General features: G+C 57.0%; 1 protein-coding gene across 2 annotated transcripts in view; it reads left to right on the plus strand.

Annotated features, from left to right (window-relative positions):
- The first annotated feature begins 7,942 nt into the window (after positions 1–7,942).
- Positions 7,943–18,910, plus strand: part of HS3ST4 (heparan sulfate-glucosamine 3-sulfotransferase 4) — a 338,046-nt gene continuing 327,078 nt past the window's right edge. Inside the window, exons 1-2 of one of the 2 annotated variants that reach the window (XM_087815860.1) lie at positions 7,943–8,344; positions 8,477–8,739. In XM_087815860.1, coding sequence (XP_087671986.1) covers positions 7,943–8,344; positions 8,477–8,739 — 665 coding nt within the window. Of the gene's footprint in view, positions 8,345–8,449; positions 8,740–18,910 lie in introns of both variants that reach the window. The other variant, XM_087815859.1, reaches the window with a different exon arrangement.

Here is an 18,910-nt window from a genome sequence, read left to right on the forward strand (position 1 = left end):
TGCATCTGGGAAAGGGGGTGTGGAAAGGATGCTGGTATGACCCCAGTTCTTGCCAGTGGTGGACAATGATGATTGTCCTTTTCACTCTTCTTCCCCAGCTCACCTCAATATTTCTTTCCTACATGGTGCAGTGGCCACGGGACCAGGGCTGCAACTACAAGGGCTGGGAACAGGGATGGTTCCTAAGCAAGAAGCCATCCCTGTGTTTTCACCTTGTGTCACAATTCCCAAGGGCCTGACTGAACAGGAGGTGCCTTCACCCCATCCGTCCGGCTAACGGGGATCAGCAGAGTGCAGCTGCACTGCCTGGTGGTGAAGCTGTCCCTCGAGTTCTGCTCCTGTGTCACTTCACCCCACGCAACCAGCTTGGATGGAGGGAGGCGCTTGCTGGACCCGCACTGCTGCCTGAGGTCCAGCCCAGCCCTGTGGCACACTCCACGTCCCTTCCGAGCGCAGAGTTTGGTTACACAGGGAGAGAAGGGAACCAGGTTCATTCCCGAGGGCAGGGGACGAACACCTGGGCTGGGTGTCGTCACCAGGGACGTCCCACACTGCATCAGCACCTCGAAAGAGGCCCAGAGCAGGAGACAGTGTTGTCTCTCGGGTCGGCTTGGAAGGGGGGCGAGTATTGCTGAGACCACCTCCTTCCGAGACCTGAAGAGGTTGGATGGCAGCCTGCAAACCTGAGCGGCCTTGCCCTGCGAGGTGGGTTCACATGATAAGATGATGGGCCCGCTGGTTACTGTGACCCAGTGGGGTTCCAGTCACGTGTCAGTACCTTTTGACCTTTGTGATTGTTTCACTTTAAGGGATCCCTGCGGGAAGACCAGAAGCTAAACTGTGATGTTTTGATTTATAATAAGAAATATATATTTGGTCTTGGACCCGTTCCTGGCACAGAGTTCCTAAAACCTGTGGACTTTTCTGTGATAAGAACAATAACGGTGTCTTGTTATTGAGGTGACTTCTGGAAAGCCTTGTGCTAACCTAAGGATGGGGCCCAACCACATACTTGGAGGGCTGGAACTTTTAGTGCTCCGCACCCCAACCTCCAGGGAGGGGAGGGGCTGGAGGTTGAACCTGTCGCCAACGGCCAATGATTTAATCAACACGACTACGTAACAAACCTCCACAAACCCCCCAAAAGACGGGGTTCTGAGCGCCTCCAGCTGGTAAACACCTGATTTAGGGAGAGGGACACCTCAGAGAGGGCAGGGACTCTCCGGGCCCCTTCCCCACACCTTGCCCTGCGCATCTCTCCCAGTGGCTTCCCTAATAAACCAGCGATCTGGTGAGTAGCAGGTTCCTCCGAGTTCTGTGAGCCACTCCAGCAAACTCACCAAAGCCAAGGAGAGAGCTGTGTGAACCTCTGATTTACAGCAGTGGGTCAGCAGCACGGGGACAAGCTGGACGGGCGCCTGGCCGCTGAGGCGGGCGTGCTGGGGGACTGAGCCCTTCCCCCGTGGCGTCTCATGCTCGCTCTGGGTAAAGCGCGTCAGAGCTGAGCTGAACTGCAGGACACCCAGCTGGTGTCCGGAGAACTGCTTGTTGGTGTGGGGGCCCCCACCCCCGACACACACATTGGAACTGGTGCCAGAGCCTCTTTACAAACTGAAATACAAACGTAGCTCCGGGGACCAGAACTGATACCACAGGCCGGCGGCTTAAACCGGAGATTCATTTCTCACAAGATTCATTCTGGGGCCTGGGAGCCTGAGATCAAGGGGCAGCGGGGGTCCAGTGAGGACCCTGTCTGGGCTTGCAAAGGGCCCCTTTGCCTGTGCCCCCAGATGCTGGGGTGCAGGTGCCCGTGTGAGGAAACAAGGCCCCTTCGCCCTGTCCCCAGATGCTGGGGTGCAGGTGCCCGTGTGAGGAAACAAGGCCCCTTCGCCCTGTCCCCAGATGTTGGGGTGCGGGTCCCCGTGTGAGGAAACAAGGCCCCTTTGCCCTGTCCCCAGATGTTGGGGTGCAGGTCCCCGTGTGAGGAAACAAGGCCCCTTCGCCCTGTCCCCAGATGTTGGGGTGCGGGTCCCCGTGTGAGGAAACAAGGCCCCTTCGCCCTGTCCTCAGCTGCTGGGCTGCGGGCAGCTTTGCGACTTCCTGTGAGGCCACAGTCCTAGCTGGTTAGGGATCCAACACGGTGACTTCATTTTCTCCTTCGTTACGTCCTTAAGACCCTGCCTCCGGACATGGCTGCTTTGGGGGTTAGAGCTTCAACAACTGGATTTCGGGGGCACTCAGTTCAGTCCGCGGCTGACTGAACAGCAGTGGGGGCACAGCGCTGGTGCTGACCTTCATCACTTCCCCCTGACTCCACGCCCTCGCTCTGCTTCTGGCTTCTCGAGTTAAACGTGCAGCTCGTTTGCCTTTAACTTGTCTCCTTTTGGGGCGAGTACACTGAAGATCCAATCTTTCTTGTCGGTATCGCCTGACGCCCCCGGTTCTGTCCTGGCGCCTCGGCTCCAGTGCTTCCTGATTTCCATGTGGGTCTCTTTCAGTGCGAAGTTCTGGACGCTCACGATCGTTACTGTTAGATTTTGCTCCTTTCACAAACAGACAGTGTCCGTCTTTGTCACCATGTTGGTTTGTCAGAGCTTTTCCTCCAGGTTTCTATAGGTGCACCTTTCCACTGACAGGCCAAAGACAGGTGGGAATACCCTTGCTGTGCATGAGACAGGCCCCGTCTACACGGCCAGCACGGCCTGGACTCCTGGCCTGCGCACGACACAGGCCCCGTCCACACGGCCAGCACGGCCTGGGCTCCTGGCCTGCGCACGACACAGGCCCCGTCCACACGGCCAGCACGGCCTGGGCTCCTGGCCTGCGCACGAGACAGGCCCCGTCTACACGGCCAGCACGGCTTGGACTCCTGGCCTGCGCACGACACAGGCCCCGTCTACACGGCCAGCACGGCTTGGACTCCTGGCCTGTCCATGAGACAGGCCCCGTCCACACGGCCAGCACGGCCTGGACTCCTGGCCTGCGCACGACACAGGCCCCGTCTACACGGCCAGCACGGCCTGCACTCCTGGCCTGCGCACGAGACAGGCCCCGTCCACACGGCCAGCACGGCCTGGACTCCTGGCCTGCGCACGACACAGGCCCCGTCCACATGGCCAGCACGGCCTGGGCTCCTGGCCTGCGCACGAGACAGGCCCCGTCTACACGGCCAGCACGGCCTGGACTCCTGGCCTGCGCACGAGACAGGCCCCGTCTACACGGCCAGCACGGCCTGGGCTCCTGGCCTGCGCACGAGACAGGCCCCGTCTACACGGCCAGCACGGCCTGGGCTCCTGGCCTGCGCACGACACAGGCCCCGTCCACACGGCCAGCACGGCCTGCACTCCTGGCCTGCGCACGACACAGGCCCCGTCTACACGGCCAGCACGGCCTGGACTCCTGGCCTGTCCATGAGACAGGCCCCGTCTACACGGCCAGCACGGCCTGCACTCCTGGCCTGCGCACGAGACAGGCCCCGTCTACACGGCCAGCACAGCCTGGGCTCCTGGCCTGTCCATGAGACAGGCCCCGTCTACACGGCCAGCACGGCCTGGGCTCCTGGCCTGCGCACGAGACAGGCCCCGTCTACACGGCCAGCACGGCCTGGGCTCCTGGCCTGCGCACGACACAGGCCCCGTCCACACGGCCAGCACGGCCTGCACTCCTGGCCTGCGCACGACACAGGCCCCGTCTACACGGCCAGCACGGCCTGGACTCCTGGCCTGTCCATGAGACAGGCCCCGTCTACACGGCCAGCACGGCCTGCACTCCTGGCCTGCGCACGAGACAGGCCCCGTCTACACGGCCAGCACGGCCTGGACTCCTGGCCTGTCCATGAGACAGGCCCCGTCTACACGGCCAGCACGGCCTGCACTCCTGGCCTGGGCACGACACAGGCCCCGTCTACACGGCCAGCACGGCCTGCACTCCTGGCCTGCGCACGACACAGGCCCCGTCCACACGGCCAGCACGGCCTGGGCTCCTGGCCTGCGCACGACACAGGCCCCGTCCACACGGCCAGCACGGCCTGGGCTCCTGGCCTGCGCACGACACAGGCCCCGTCCACACGGCCAGCATGGCCTGGGCTCCTGGCCTGTCCGCATCACCTCCGTGAGAGGGAATCCTAACATCGGCCTGCTGAAGCCACTCGGTCAACAGGGGAGGGAATTAACAATACGAGTGTGTTCATCAGGCAGAGAGTGTAGGTTGTGTTATATTTACAACCAACCCCCAAGTCTTAGAAGCTGAAAACAACAAGGGGCACTCCTGGGTCACACTGCCTGTCACCAGCGGCTGGCCCCGCGCGATCCTCACTCAGCGTGGGAACTAACTAGATGGCGGCGCAGACGGGCTCTCCCTGACTCCTGGCACAGTCGCCAGGCAGGAGATACACTGCCCCCGGGCATCGCCCACCGCCTGCCCCAGCTTCCGCCGGGGAGAGACAACCTCAGCTGTGCCTGAGCTTAGTCAGCGTGTGGGAGTCACACCTCACTTGAAGGGGCCAGGAAAAGATGTGCTTTCCGTGGGCCTCTGGACAGCCGAGAACATGGTAAAGGGCAGTAACGACATTTATACACTGTGTCCTTTCAAAACCTATGTTTGCTTCTTGTTGTTTGTTGATTTTTTAAAAATCCCCTTCAGTTATGTGAGTTATCATACATCTCTCTAGTAAACTTATTTAATAAAATACCAAACAAAAGTGAAGTTAGCCAGTTAGCTTCTATTGCCTAAAAAAAATTTTTAGAAGGCATTTGACTTGGCACGATGAGTGCTACTGACAGCTCAGGAAGGCGAACCTCAGCTCCCACGCTGGGCTGCTGGGACACAGGGGCACGCACGTGTGCTCCGAGGGTAAGGTTTAGCTAGGGGCAGGTGTGGCACAAGCCAATACTTAGATTCAAATAGTTATTGGTGCCACCATGTCAGGCATGAGGCTGGTATTTTTGCATAAACTAAGTCAATTTCATTCTTTATAGAAGCAATTTGAGGTGAGGTTTATCCACAACTTATATATACAGAAAATGGGGTGCAGGGAGGTGACATGGCCTGTCTGAGAGCCGCTTAGCTAGCAAATGACAGCTTTGTTTTAGCTGCATCCTCTCACCACATGCAGGGGAAGGAGAAATGCAGTGTGTTTGGGGGGCACGCACTTACTGGTTTGGCAGGACCGTGAGCTATAGGGAGGGTGGGAGTGGACCTGAGTGCAAAGGGGAAGACCCTGGAGTTTCTTAGTTAGGCAGCCAGAGGAAGCTTCCTGGGTAAGAGAGGGTAGACATGAGGCACGCAGGCGGCCCGGAGGAATATTATAAAAACTCAAGACAGTCCAACAGCATGGGTGTTAGCTGTGGAAACAAAACATCTCTCTAGTCTCTAGACCCACTGAGGACTGCTGAAGTCTGAGCTCCCCTATGCAGATTAGCCCCTATAGGCTTCTTAAGAACTTGCTCCCAGAAAAATCCTGGATCAAGAGTAGAAAAAAAGCCCTGCTGGTGTGGCTCAGTGGTTGAGTGTCAACCCAGGAACCAAGAGGTCACTGGTTCAATTTCTGGTCGGGGCACATGCCCTGGCTGCAGGCTCTGTCCCCAGTAGGGGGCTTGTAGGAGACAGCCAATCAAGATCAATGTTTCTCTCTCATTGACGTTTCTATCTCTCTACTTCTCTCTTCCTCCCTCTAAAAAAAAATCAATGAAAATCGTATTTTAAAAAAAGAGTAGGAAAAAAGAATAGGCGGCCACCTGAGTGAGAAGTCCACAAAGCGCCTCTCCCACAAAACCAACACTTGCCATCAGCGGCAGGGCTCAGCTGCACCAACGGGCTCCATTCCTGCAGAATCTCTTATCACCTGTGACTATTTGGGGACCAGAGGGCAAAGGGATCCTGGGGAGTTTCCTCATTAGCAGCCTCCAGGCAAGTAAGATAAATGCAGGGGGCAATCTGGGTGGGCACCATGAAGAACAGGGCACCATGAAGACCGGGCACCTAAAGTTGCTGGATCTGTTGTTTCAACAGAAACCTCATATCGAGATATATTTGGGGAAAGCCCTTAATTTTACAATATTGCAACTGTTTTAAATTTCTTCATATCACTGTGCCGGCCACATTAAGCTCTCAGTTTGGCACCTCTGGGTTAAATTTTAATACCATTTTGTGTAAACCTTTCCAAATTTGAAAGTACGTCTTTAGTAAAGAGAACAGGTTTTTTGAATTGCTGAGAGGGTGGGTAGAGAGAGTGGGCACTGTCTGTACTGGGGGCCCCGGGCCACAGGCTGGGCATCGGGTACCCGGGCCTTGGAAGGGCGATGGCCCTGGCAGTGACAGTTTTTGCTGTAACCGGGGCCTCCTGGCTGGCCGCCCTCAGCTGGGCTGGAGTGGAAAGCAGGGTGGGTAAGCCCTACTCCCCGTGGCTCCAATGGGCCCTCCCCAGGAGCAGCACAGGCACACAGCTACGTGGGGTTCGAGAAAGCACCCCCAGTTCCACGAGTGAGCTACAGGACAACAGACGCTGCACTTCAGAGGTCTCCAGTGCTCCATAAACATGTGTTATGAAGGAATAATCTTTATCTGAGCTGAAGCTGCAGTGAAGGAAACGCATGTCCAGCTGAGAGCAGCAGTGAGCTTCTGTTCGCTCGGGGAAAGCCCCGGCTCTCCGTCCTATTTGATTAACACTTCTCTCTCCTCTTTGACACTAGGCATCTAGTTAATATTTAGACATTATATACATGCTCTTTCAGCCGCTGTATCTACTATGTGATCAAACACAACCAGAGATGCCAACCACATCGCAGCCGCCGGGCACCCAGCTGTGGCGGGCAGGGTACCTGGACTCCCTGGAGCCAGGCCCCGGGAGGGACGGCCCAGGGGTGCGCAGGGCGGGCTCCTGTGCCCAGGAAGCAGCCGCCCAACTTGTTTGTTTATTAGGTGTTTAGAGCGATGACGTCTCGGTCTATTTCAGTCCGGGGAAATGTGAATTCCTTCGGTGGCAATGTCCCCAAGGGACGCGGGTGTGACTGGTTAAGGAGGGGACCTCATCTTTCGGGGCAGAAAGCAGTCACCTGGTGGCAGGGCGGAGGCAAAAGGTTTGGGGCAGGAAGGTCTGGGGCTGCGGGAAAGCTCCGCCCACTAGGGGCTCCGCGCCGACAGGGAGGCTGGAAAGATGGGAGTCGAGATGGGGAAGCGGCCGCGGAGAGGAAATCGCTCCCGGGCGCCCGGAGGGGGGGGGGGGCGAGAGGGCCGGCCAGGGGCGCGCGGTTCGCCCGGAGGCCCCGGGCGGGGGGAAGCCCGGGCCCGCCCGCCTCCGGCCCGGCTCCGTGGCGCGCGGCCCCGGCGGCGGCCGGCTCCGCGCCCCCGAGAGCGCAGGGACGGGATGGAGAGCGCGGCGGCCCGGCTCCCGGGGGGCGCCGCGGCGCGGGGCGGCAGCACCCCCGTCCGTGCGCGCGGCGCGGGGATCCCAGCTCGCGCCCCGCGCCCCCGCCCGCGCTCGCCCCGCCCGCTCGCTCCCGCGCCCTCCGCGGCGCGCGGCGCACTCCCTCCCCGGCGGCGCGGCGCGCGCCCGGCCCCCTCCCCCGGCGCCGCTCCGCTCCGCTCTCCGGCAGAAAGTTAGCAGCGGGGAAGGAACTCGGGGCCGCAGCGGCGCGCGGCGGAGGCAGGCGCCGCGGGAGCGGAGGAGCCAGCGCCGCGGGCGGAGCAGGTGCGGCCCCGGCCCGCGCGCCCCCCGCGGGCCCCTCGCCGGAGGCCGAGGGGGGTCGGTGGGGCCACCGGACTCCGCGGGCGGAGCGGGGAGGGGCCATGCGGCCGGGCTTGCCCCCGGCGCAGCGGGACAGCGGCCGGGGCCGGGGGCGCGGCGGCGTCGCTCCATGCAGCCGGGGCGGCGGGGCGGCGGCGGGGGCGGCGGCTGAAACCATGTCCGGGCAGCGCCGGGGGCCGCCGCGAGCCGGGAGCCGCGATGGCCCCGTGGCCCGCACCCCCGCCGCCGCCCGCCGCGCAGCCGCCCGGGGCCGCGGCTAAGGGGCCGCCGGCGCGCAAGCTGCTGTTCATGTGCACGCTGTCGCTGTCCGTCACCTACCTGTGCTACAGCCTCCTGGGCGGCTCGGGCGCCCTGCAGTTCCCGCTGGCGCTGCAGGAGCCGCCGGGCGCCGCCGCGCCCCCGCCGAGCCCGCCGCCGCCCGCGCTGCCGCCGCCCCCCGCGCGCCTCGGCGCCCCCGCGCCGCCGGACAGCGCCGGCCGCGGGCAGCCCGCCGCCCCCGGGGCCGACGGCTGGGGGCCGGCCAGCGGCGAAGCCCGGGACGCGGGGCTGCGGACCCCGCCGGCCCCCGGCGAGACGACCACGGCGCCCGGCGAGACGATGGCCACGGCGCCCGGCGAGACGATGGCCACGGCGCCCGGAGAGATGACCACGGCGCCCGGAGAGACGACCACGGTGGCCGGAGAGATGACCACGGAGCCCGGCGAGACGATGACCGCGGCGCGGGGCGCGCAGCCGGAGCGGGACGCGCAGGAGTCCAGCGCCGCCGACGAGGAGCTCGCGGGCCGGAGGGCGGCCAACGGGAGCGGCGAGCCGGGCGCCGCCGGCACCGCGGACTACGGGGAGCGGCGGCTGCCCCAGGCGCTGATCGTCGGGGTCAAGAAGGGGGGCACCCGCGCGCTGCTGGAGGCGATCCGCGTGCACCCGGACGTGCGGGCGGTGGGCGTGGAGCCGCACTTCTTCGACCGCAACTACGAGAAGGGCTTGGAGTGGTACAGGTAGGACCCGGGCTGGGCGCGGGCGGCTGGGGGGGGGGCCCGGCGAACCCCGAACCCCGCGGGCCGCCCGGGGCGCGGCGGGGCTGGAGGCCGGCGGGGACCCCCGCCCGCCGGCCCCGGCGGCTGCCTCCCGCCGCAGCCCCGGCCCCAGGGCGCCCCGCGCGGACTCGTGCGGGGCTGGGCCTGGCCGCGGGCGCCGGGCGGGGCAGCGGGGCTCTGCTGCTGAAGGACCTGAGGTCCCCGGGAGTCTCCAGACTCGCCCTCGATCGCGTTTGCGTGGCCGGAATCCAACTTCAAGTGTTTTCAGGTTGGAGCAAAATGAACGGGGCAGTTAGGAAGATGGTGCCGCGAGCTCGGGCTCCAGAGACCCGGCTGCTCGGGCCCCAGCCCTCTCCACCCGGCCGGCCGGCGAACACCGCCCTGGGGCGTCGAGTGGGGCGGCAGTGGTGCCCGGCGCCGGCGGCCTGCACCTGCCCTGGCCCGGGACAGAGGCGCCCGCCCCTCCTGCCCCCTGGGCCGGCGGGGCGAGCGGAGGGGCTGGGGGCGCAGCGGGCAGAGGGAATTAGCCCGGCCCCAGGCAGCTCGGCGCGCTGCCCCCTCGCACAGCGCCCTGCTTCCTTCCGCGTCCCCGTCCCTCTTTCCGCCGGCTCGTGTCTCTGGAAAACAGATCTGGATGGCTGGCCCCGTCTCTGTTGCAGCTCAGTAATTAATTGCAATTGTCAAACAGAAACACAGGCCGTGTCAGTTAAAGTGATGTTATCATCTTAACAGAGCCAATGGGCAAAATAAGGATCGTTCCCTAACAAGTTGCTTCCCCGTGGAAGAGATGGGCTTTCTGAGTTTAAGTTACAGCCTGGGAAAGTTTTGGAAATAACAACCTCAGAAATATGTAATAAATGTGCATATTGTGATTGATTCTCCCCACTTTCAAAAATGTGCCTGGTGCTTTGAAAGCCTGAGAGAAGTAGACTTAGGCATAAACATTCCAGCACATTAAAGCAAATAGCAAATGTGTCTGTTAAGATCGTATCTGTTTCAACAGAGAACTAATTGCAATATTTTAGGAGGCTTCAAACAGCCCCTTCCTATCAAAACTTAAAACAGCAAATGCCTAATTTAACTGGAAAACAGTATCTGTCACATTACCGGCCACAACTCCAGTTTGCAGTTATCATCAAAAGGTGTTAGGATGATAAATGCAACCACAGAGAAGGCGCAGGGTGTCTGGGGAGGGCTCAGTTTATTGTGGGGTACAGGAAGGTCCTGGCCTCTTCTGTGGGGGCAGCTTTGGCCTTATGAGGGTAACTGCCCCCCCCCCCCACTTCTAATTTTAAAGCTGTGTATCTTGTGAGAGGTGTCAGATGCCCTTTCGGGGAAGAGGGTGGCATAAGGGTCAGGTCTTTCCAAATTGTGTTTGGGTAGCTTTGCAACGGCTGGAAACAGACGGGGGTGTTTGATTCCCACGACCTAAAGCAAAGTTGGTGGAGGGTGTGTGGTGGAGGGCCTGTGCGGAAGCCCGTGGTGGGGTCTGGGGGATTTTCTGACTGAAACGATAGGAGGTGCCCGCTTTTCCGCTGTTCTTTCACACGGAGGCTGGAGAAGTGGGTGCACAAACCGCCTGGCTGCCAGGAGTCGGCTGTGGAAGCCGCTCCAGCGCTGTGGAATTGGGGCTCGGTGTCAGCGTTGAGTAGTTGCCTTACAGCTGTTGCACTGCAGAGATGTGGTTGGAAGTTGAGGACCACCTGATGTCTCTGTGTCCTCAATCCCCTGCCCCAGGCTCTTGCCAGTGGTGGGTCCATGTATTGCTTACTGGTGTGACTGGAAGTGCTGGGGAAGAATCTACCAGACACAGGGAATCAGCCTCCCACACCTGGCTGTTGGCTCGGACCCCCTAAAGCCCCTGTGCCCACAGGAGCCATGCGTGCTGGGCGACTTGGTTACTCTCCAGCCTCACCGCTTTGAGGGTACCTGTGGGACTTTCATCAGCTCCTCCTCAGGCTCCTGTCTCTCGGTTCCGTGGGAGAAGCGGGCATGGCATCCTCGCTGCTTCACAGAGGAGGCAGAGGCACAGAATGGACCCTGTTCTTGGTTCCCTGGTGGGCCTCTGTTTTTTCACTGGTGGCCTCAGTGCTGAAGGGGCTCCACTTGCCCTCGACACCCCAAGTCCTGCCTGGAATCTGACTCTTCTGTCTGCCTGATGAGAGCCCAGGTTAATCAGGGTTTGGATCCTCCTCTACGCTTACTTGTTTCCCCTTTCTCTTCAGTGTGCTTCCCAGTGGCCCACCAATTCTGCCAGTGTTTCTGGTGGTTGTGTTTTCCGCAGGGAGGTAGCAAGGAGAAACGGGGGCCGCTCTCAGCAGAGCGGGCCTGGGCTTTCCTTGGATCCGGCTAAGCAGCCCTAGCAGTTTTATTTCCTCCGTGCCACTCCAGTTGTGTCTAAATCCGGGTTTTGCTTTCTCCTGTGCTGTTGATCTAATGTGATTTAAAAACGCATTTGGGATTAGAACATGTGCCTCAGATTTTCAGGGCAAGATAGCCGCCTGGATTAGGGCGTGTGTGTTACAGCTACAGGGACGTGAGCCTCCCTTCGTGGACTGACTCAGGCTGGTGGCTAATAAGGGAGTGTGGGGGTAGGTTAAACCCTGCACTCCCCGCCCCCAGCCCCTCTCATATGAAAGGGCAGAGCTGCAGTGCGCCTATCGCCTATCGGGAGGAGATGATGCAGGCGGCTCTAAGGGAGGGGACCTCGTGGCAGGCCCACGGCAGAACTCATCAGAGTGACAAGGTGGCTGGAGCTGTGGCCTCCCTCGTGGTTTAGACTGTACAGTAACTGTGAGCACCCAGCCCCAGGGCGACAGGAAGAGACCCTCCAGGGTTTCAGGTTGTGCTCACTGCTAATGGCTAACACATGACCCATGGTGTCCCATGGCGTCCCATGGCTGGGGCAGTCGCTGTGGTCGCCATCACGCCGCCCAGAGGACAGTGGCCAGCAGCGCCACTCGCACGCGGTGTGAGTGAGTGTGGCAGCGACAGCCCTGTTTCACAGGTGGCTCCCAGGTGAACGGCTGGCTCGGGTTTCTGGGCGTGCAGCGGGTGAGCTGACCGTGTCTGCTCGGCCGCAGAGCTCCTCCCGGGCCCTGCCCTGCCGCACGGAGCACTGGCACGTCCTTCCCGTCAGCCTCGCGCCCAGCGGGCACTTACCAGTGTTTACCACGTCCCAGGGCCGTGTCCGTGCCGGGGCTGAAGTACCGACAGAGAGCTGAAGTGGGTGCCTGCTGCTCCGGAGCCGCCGTTCGCGGGGGTGGGGGACACAGCACACCACCCAGTGTGGCTGCTAGATCATTAAAGTTACACCTGAGACTCACATTTTATTTCCACTGGGCGGGCTCCTGCGGAGCAGTGGGAACTGGTAGCCAGCGGGCTGCACCCAGCCCACAGGTCTCACCTGCAGATTCTGACCCAGCAGGTCTGGGGAGGGTCTGAGGTCGTGCTTTCCTGACTTCCGGGGGACGCTGAGCTGCTGGTCCCTGGACCTCACTTTGAGTAGCAAGAGCTTAGCAAGTAAGAATAATTGGCGCTCACGCATGAGTTACTTTAAATCAATTAATCAGGGATCCCTCTCTGTGGAGTTGATAGAGTGAAGTGACGGAGTAAGGTCCCCCCATGTGAAGATGTGGGTGGAGAGGTTTTCAAATGGAACAGCAAGTGCAAAGGCCCTGAGGTGGAAGCAAGACCCGAGGATTTCCAGTGTTCTCTCGTTATTTCCAAAGCGTGACGTGTGTAGCCGGGCAAACTGGCTTCAAAACCTGGCTTTGTGATGTACTAGTCGGATGCTCTTAGTTGGATAACGGATTTATCATCATTTGGTTCAGTTTATCTGAGAGTCATTCCTTCCTTGCAGGACTGTTGGAATAAATGAAATAATGCCAGTGAATTTAGTGGGTATCCTAGAGCAGAAATCCAGATGGGCCCACACTCGGTTTTTCCATTTCTCAGATCATGGTCTCATCTACTTATCGTCTGTCTCAGCTGTCAGAATGTTGACTGACTTTCTTTACTGTGGATGCTTTTGGGGAAAAGTCTAATACTGATCGGCTTTGTAACGTATCAGCTTAACCTTTTAAGCAGGCTGTGGGGATCCTGTAAATGAGGGACATGAACGAGCTGGGGGAACTGGGTGCGTGTTCTCTCTCAGGGGCGGCCGCGGCTCGCTTCCATCTGCTCTTCATGCTCAGATGTGGCGTCAGGGTTACCCGATCTCTCACTTGGTAAGAGAAAGCGGAAATTAGGTTTTCATGTGAAATCTCCTGGTTTTTAATGTTGGCAACAGAATGAGGTTTCTTAAAAGTGCTGCGTGGGCCAGCACTGAGACCAGCAGAACCCACCTGTGGGCTGGGTGCCGCCAGCTGGCCACCAGTTCACAACCTCTGCTCAACCCGCTTCAGAGAGTAAGCGGCACACCCGCCCCGGGCAGCTCCAGGCTGTTGCTGACACGTGCCGCTTTAGATTCGACGTCCCCCTTTCCAGACCTTGCAACAGCCTGGGAAACACCTCCCAGGTATTTGCAACAACAGCAAAAGGGGCAGATGGAAGGAGGGACTGAGGCAGAAAACGACAGTTCACAAATACATTTCCCGTTTGTTCCCAAGGAACATTTTCTGGGAGGTGGGAAAATTCTCATTTGTTCGCTCTCATCAGGAGTATCTGATCCGGGATGAATTGCGCTTACGAAAGAGACTGGTCAGAGTTAGAAAAGTTGGGTTCTAGGCTGTGCTTTGCCACCTGCTGGTTCTGCGGGACGTCGGGTTACCTAAGTGACTCTCTCTCGCATCTTTGTTTCTCAGGCGGTGAAGCTGTGTTGTCTCCAGGGGCTGCCCATTCACTGACTAAAACACTTCGTTTCTAGAACAAATTTCTGTATTACTCAGGGGAAGAAAAGGCAGAGCGGAAGCAACATTGTTTGGAGCACATTTTGTAGCTTCGAGCCAGAATCCACTCACCCTCATTGTGCGACACTGGACAGGCTAGTGTCACGAAGCCTCAGTTTTGTCACCTGCTTAATGGGCTCCATATTACTTCCAAGGGGTTCGTGAGGATGAAGCAAAGTGGCATTTACGGTGCACACAGAGTTTGCCACGTGGCAGATTTCCCTTCCCCCCTTTCCCCTTTCCCCCCCGGGTTTCTTTTTCCTTTCCTTTCCTTTTCTGTTCCTTTCCTTTCCTTCCTTCTTTTATTTTATTAGTCCTGAAAGCCCCAAAGAGAAAGCTGTAATACATTTTTCATTTGAATATAGTCTTTTATTTCAAGATTATGTCTGAAGGAGGGATTTCAAACCCTGAAGCAGCTCTTCAGTAGCTCTACAGAGAGTAATCAGAGCCCAATTCCCGAATTTGGTCTCTGGGAACTTTGGCAGAGGCGGCAAGCCCGATCTCACGGGGTGGCTGCCGCCAGGGTTGTCTGCCCGGGGTGAGCTGCGGGGCGGCGGGGCTGCGGGCCCGCACCTCTGGAGCCGCAGCAGGCACGATGCGGCGCGGGCAGGGCCCCCCGCGGGCCCGCTTTCTGCCCAGCCGAGGCCGAGACGCGGGACTGGTCAGGAAGACCCCGTGAAGCTCCCGTCTTGGCGTTTGGCTGCTTTCACTGGTGTCCTGCCATCCTCGCATAATTCAGTTTTAGTTTTACTTCTCAGTCAAGTCAGGAGAGCGGCCTGGAGACTTGGGGTGAAGGGGCGGTTGCCGGGGCCGTGGGTCAGAGAGTTTCCAAGGCTCTGGTTCTGCCTAACGATGGTTGTGGCTGCCCCGTGCCAACTGAGCCATGGCCAGTTATGGTGATCCCTTCATCTCATTGGCTTCTGTGGTTTAACAAGCGCCTTGGCCACTGTCTTGGGAATTTCAATCTGAAATTATAATTCACCGAGGGAACCTTTCAGCCCATCTTGCCGTTAATTAAAAGCAGGCAGTTATTTTTTTAAAACACTCACTAGTTAGGATTGCCTTCTTTTAAAAATTTTTTTCTACCTTTACTTAGGGATGTGAAAACATATTTGCAGGGAAACAAAGCAACCCATGAATTGGAAAAGATATTTTTGGTTGTAACTGTTAGGAATTCAACTTAAACTATTGTAAACAAAGAAGGTAATTTATTGGCTTATGCACTTAGGGATTTCAGGGGTAATTGGCCTTAGGAAAAGCTGAATCCAGGGCTCAGATGATGTCACCAGATCTCCGTTTCATTCCGTTCTTTGCCATGTTGGTCTCTGCCTCGCTTCATGCTCAGATAGGTTGTTTCACCACATTTAGGGAAGGTGGTAATCAGCAACCCCAGACACACATATTTTATGTTTATCAGTTGTTTTAGGAATAATTTTGCTTCAGAGCTTCTGTGAGAAATTCCTGCAGATGCCTTTGGCCCCAGTTGGGCGTGTGTCCACTCCTAAGGCCGCCGTCCTGTAGCCCTGTCAGGCTGGCGGTGTAGCCACGCTCGTCTTGGGGGGTGGGGGTGGGATTAGGGAAGCAGGGCTAGTCCCATTGAAACCATAAGGAATGGGAGTCCCCCATAGAGAATGGGGGTCCAAGGGTTCTGTTGCTGGAAGAAGTGGGGGTAATTTAAACCACATGTCCATTAAACACACACAGATCCCCTCTGGGACAGGCTCAAGATCTCTCTCAGTGTTTTAACCCAGGAAGAGGAACAAAGGGTTCACTTGGGAGGTTCATGCCTTTCTTTTAGTTATTCGTTTATTCGGGCATTGACATGCATTGATTGTGAGCTGGGTCAGATATGAATCAGTCCTGGCCAGTGATCTGAAAGAGCTCATGGAGCAGAGAAATGGACAAATAACTGATTACATTCAAGGTCATAAAGGCCCTGACAAAGTAGGATTCACTCCAGGAATGGAGGGATGGTTTAATTTAAGAAAAATCTAGTAGTTTGATTTATTATTAATATGTGTAAATGAGAGAAATCCTAGTATTTGTTTTATGGATGCTAATAAGACGTCTGATTAAATTAAACATCTACTTCTGATTTTAGTACAACCTGTAATAAGGTAGAGTCATTCCCCAAACTGGCACCGTGTTTAGTGCTGTCACACTGGAAACATCCCAACTCCAGAGCAAGCCCCAGAACCCATGGTCATCACTGCTTTTTACCATTGCTCAGAATTAATAACTAACAGATGTGGAAAAGAATAAGCGGGAGGTGGTATTGTCACCATTTGCCAGTAAATCTCTTTTTTGAAAACCTAGAAGTAACCAATGACTCTATTAGGAGCAAAGAGCTCATGGAGCAGAGAAATGTTGTTACAAAGCACTTATTAAGGTGTTTGAAAATATAATAAGAGAAAATAGTCTAGTTATAGAATCAACCAAAGAGACAAAATAACTAGGAATAAACTTAGCAAAAATTGCAAGGGACTTGTAAGAACAAAATTTTAATACTTTACGGAGGGTCATTAAAAAAGAGGAGTAGATGGAGAGAGACCTTTCTCTAGGACAGTCTTTCTTTCTGTCTGCCCTCTGTCCCCCACACCCTTTTTGCTGGAGCTCTTTGCTGCTAGATTGAGATCGATCCGGTGCGTTGAAATACTGTTTACGTAAATGTGGCCAAAGTGCTGGGCTTTGTGTATAGCATTCCCTTACTGTCCACATTTTGTTTGGGGAGAGGATGGTAAGACAGCTGTTACTATTCAGATTCAAAAACTGTGTTTTAAATCCTTGGTGGGGGGTGTTGATTGATTTATTTCCCAAATTTAGGGGTGGTAAGACTGTGCCCAGGTGTGGATTAACAGCTGAGTGGGTGTAAATTAGTAAATATAGATGACTCCTGTTGTTACAAAGCAAAAAGTAAATCGGACAAGTGTTGGTTCTTTTTAATGCACCAGAAAGATGAAGATTTGGAGCTGAAACAATGACAGTATCAGTTGTGGCAACAGTATCGGCCTGGCAACTGTAGCAGTGGTAGCAACAGTGGCAATGGTAACACACTAGCGGTGGTAGCAGTAGCTGCAGCAGTAACACTGGTGGTGGCAGCGGTGGTGGTGGTAACAGTGGTGGTGGCAGCGGTGGTGGTGGTAACAGTGGTGGTGGCAGCGGTGGTGGTGGTGGTAACAGTGGTGGTAACAGTATTGGTGGTAACAGTAGCAGTGTGGTAACAGCGGTGACAACAGTAGCTGTAGTAGTAACACTAGTGGAGGTAACAGTAGCTGCAGTGACAGTAGCAATGTGGTAACAGTGGTGACAGCAGTAACTGTGGTAACAGTAGCTGCGGTAACAGTGGTGACAACAGTAGCTGCGGTAACAGTAGCTGCGGTAACAGCAGTGACAACAGTAGTGGCGGTAGGTAGACATGTTTTGTACGGGTGTGTGCCAGGCTCTGCTCCAAGCAGTGGCTTCATTCAGTCTCCACAAGAACTTGGTGAGACATATGCTGTTTCGTCCATGTTTTACAGGTGAGGAAACCGAGGCACAAGGAGTTCAGAATGTGGAGTTGGGGTTCAGGCACAGGTGTTTGGCCCCAGTCGCAGCAGGTCCTATTTGTCCCACGGGTGCTGTCCTCCAGCCGTCTTTACTCGCCTTTCCCTCCAGCGGCTCTGATCCCGGCCTGCAGACCGGGCAGGCCCACAGCACAGCTCCTGAGGGCTCCTGTCCCAGCCCAGAAGTGGCTTCCATTCTGTTCTGGACCGAGCTCATTCCCACATTAGAGCCTTTTACTCTGTTTTCTCCTCCTGGGATACTCAGCCCCCTGACCCCTAAGCTGAAGGTGTCTCCTCACCTGCCCCTCGGACGGGGGCTCGGATTTCAGCTCCTCGGAAGGCCCCGCCCCGCGTCCCGCTGGGACCCTGCTCCCCTGAGCAAGGTCTGCTGCTCCTCAGAGCAGGGGCTGCTCGCCTTCGCGTCCTGAGTGCCTCTGTCCCTCACTGCGAGGTCCGCTACATGGGTCCGGGGGTCTTGTCCAACCTCTTTGTTGCCGGTGTCCAGAACAGTATTTGGCACACAGTGGGCACTCAGTATGGTTTATTAATCACTAATTATGACTTAACAGATGAATGAATGAAAAGGGTGCCTTCTCTGTGCTAAGTTGTCTTCTGAAAACTTCTGAAAAGAAGTAACACATCTTTTGGTACCTCTGGCTGAGAATTGTTCTCAGGTCTTCTACTATTTTTGTAAGGTCATTTTGGGTGTAAGGAGAAACCCTCTCGGACGAGCTGTGTGGCTTCGGGGGTTAGAGAGTCTCCCCGAAAGTTCCTGAGCATGGCGCTGTCTCATTTCTTCTCCCGCACAGCAGCCTGGTGAAGTCGCTACTTTCTCACCCCATTTTAACAAATGAAGAGAACGAGGTCCCAAAGCCAGGTGACAGTCCCAGGATCACGGCTGTCACAGGCCAGGTGTCTTCACTGCAACACGTGCTTTTGGTTTCGGCCCTCTGCTGCTGTCACCGCCAGAGTTCCAGGAGAGCCGGCGCTGTTCATGGTGGCTGCCACGCTCCAGGAGTAGCTGGATCATGTTTCTCTAAATGCATTATTAAAACTGCATAATTGCCACTTAATAATCAAACTGTTACACTGAGGCCCTGTGCTTGATTTGTTGCTCCCTGTAGGTGGAGGTACACCTCTCCCTGTGCCCCCAGGTGAAGCCTCGTGTGGCAGGGCGGAGGAGATGTTTGAGTCAGACTGCCTGAGTGCCTCTACCATAGGACACTTGGGCTGCTTGGAGCTTTGTGGCATTTTGAGAAATAAATCTGAACTTGGAGCCAGGAGTTAAGGATTTGAGGCCGAGTCTGCGTCTACCTTGCTTTGTGTCACAGGTGAGCATTTAGCCTTTGAGCCCTGGCCCTCCCCTCTGCAGTGGGGCCAGCCTCTAGGAACCCGTGATTTCGCAGGGCGGGATGATGGTGGCACGCTGGGATCTGCCTTGCCTACCCAGGTTACTTGTTACTAATCCATGCACGTTTGCATGAATCCCCCTGGTAATTGGTTTTCTGGAATGTTGCACTCCAGGGAGTACCTGAAATACAGGACAAGCACTCTTATCATAAAGTTAGATTAAGAAGTTTAATTTACAGAAACATTACAGACCGTGGATATGAGACCCTGTGAGCGCAGACCACGTAGATGCCCAGGACTCCCCAGCACCCTGTCTGTGCAGCTTTTCCGCTTGACTCATAGCCACGGCTG

This window comes from Miniopterus natalensis, chromosome 3 (assembly GCF_054644295.1).
Source record: "Miniopterus natalensis isolate mMinNat1 chromosome 3, mMinNat1.hap1, whole genome shotgun sequence".
NCBI lineage: Eukaryota > Metazoa > Chordata > Mammalia > Chiroptera > Miniopteridae > Miniopterus > Miniopterus natalensis.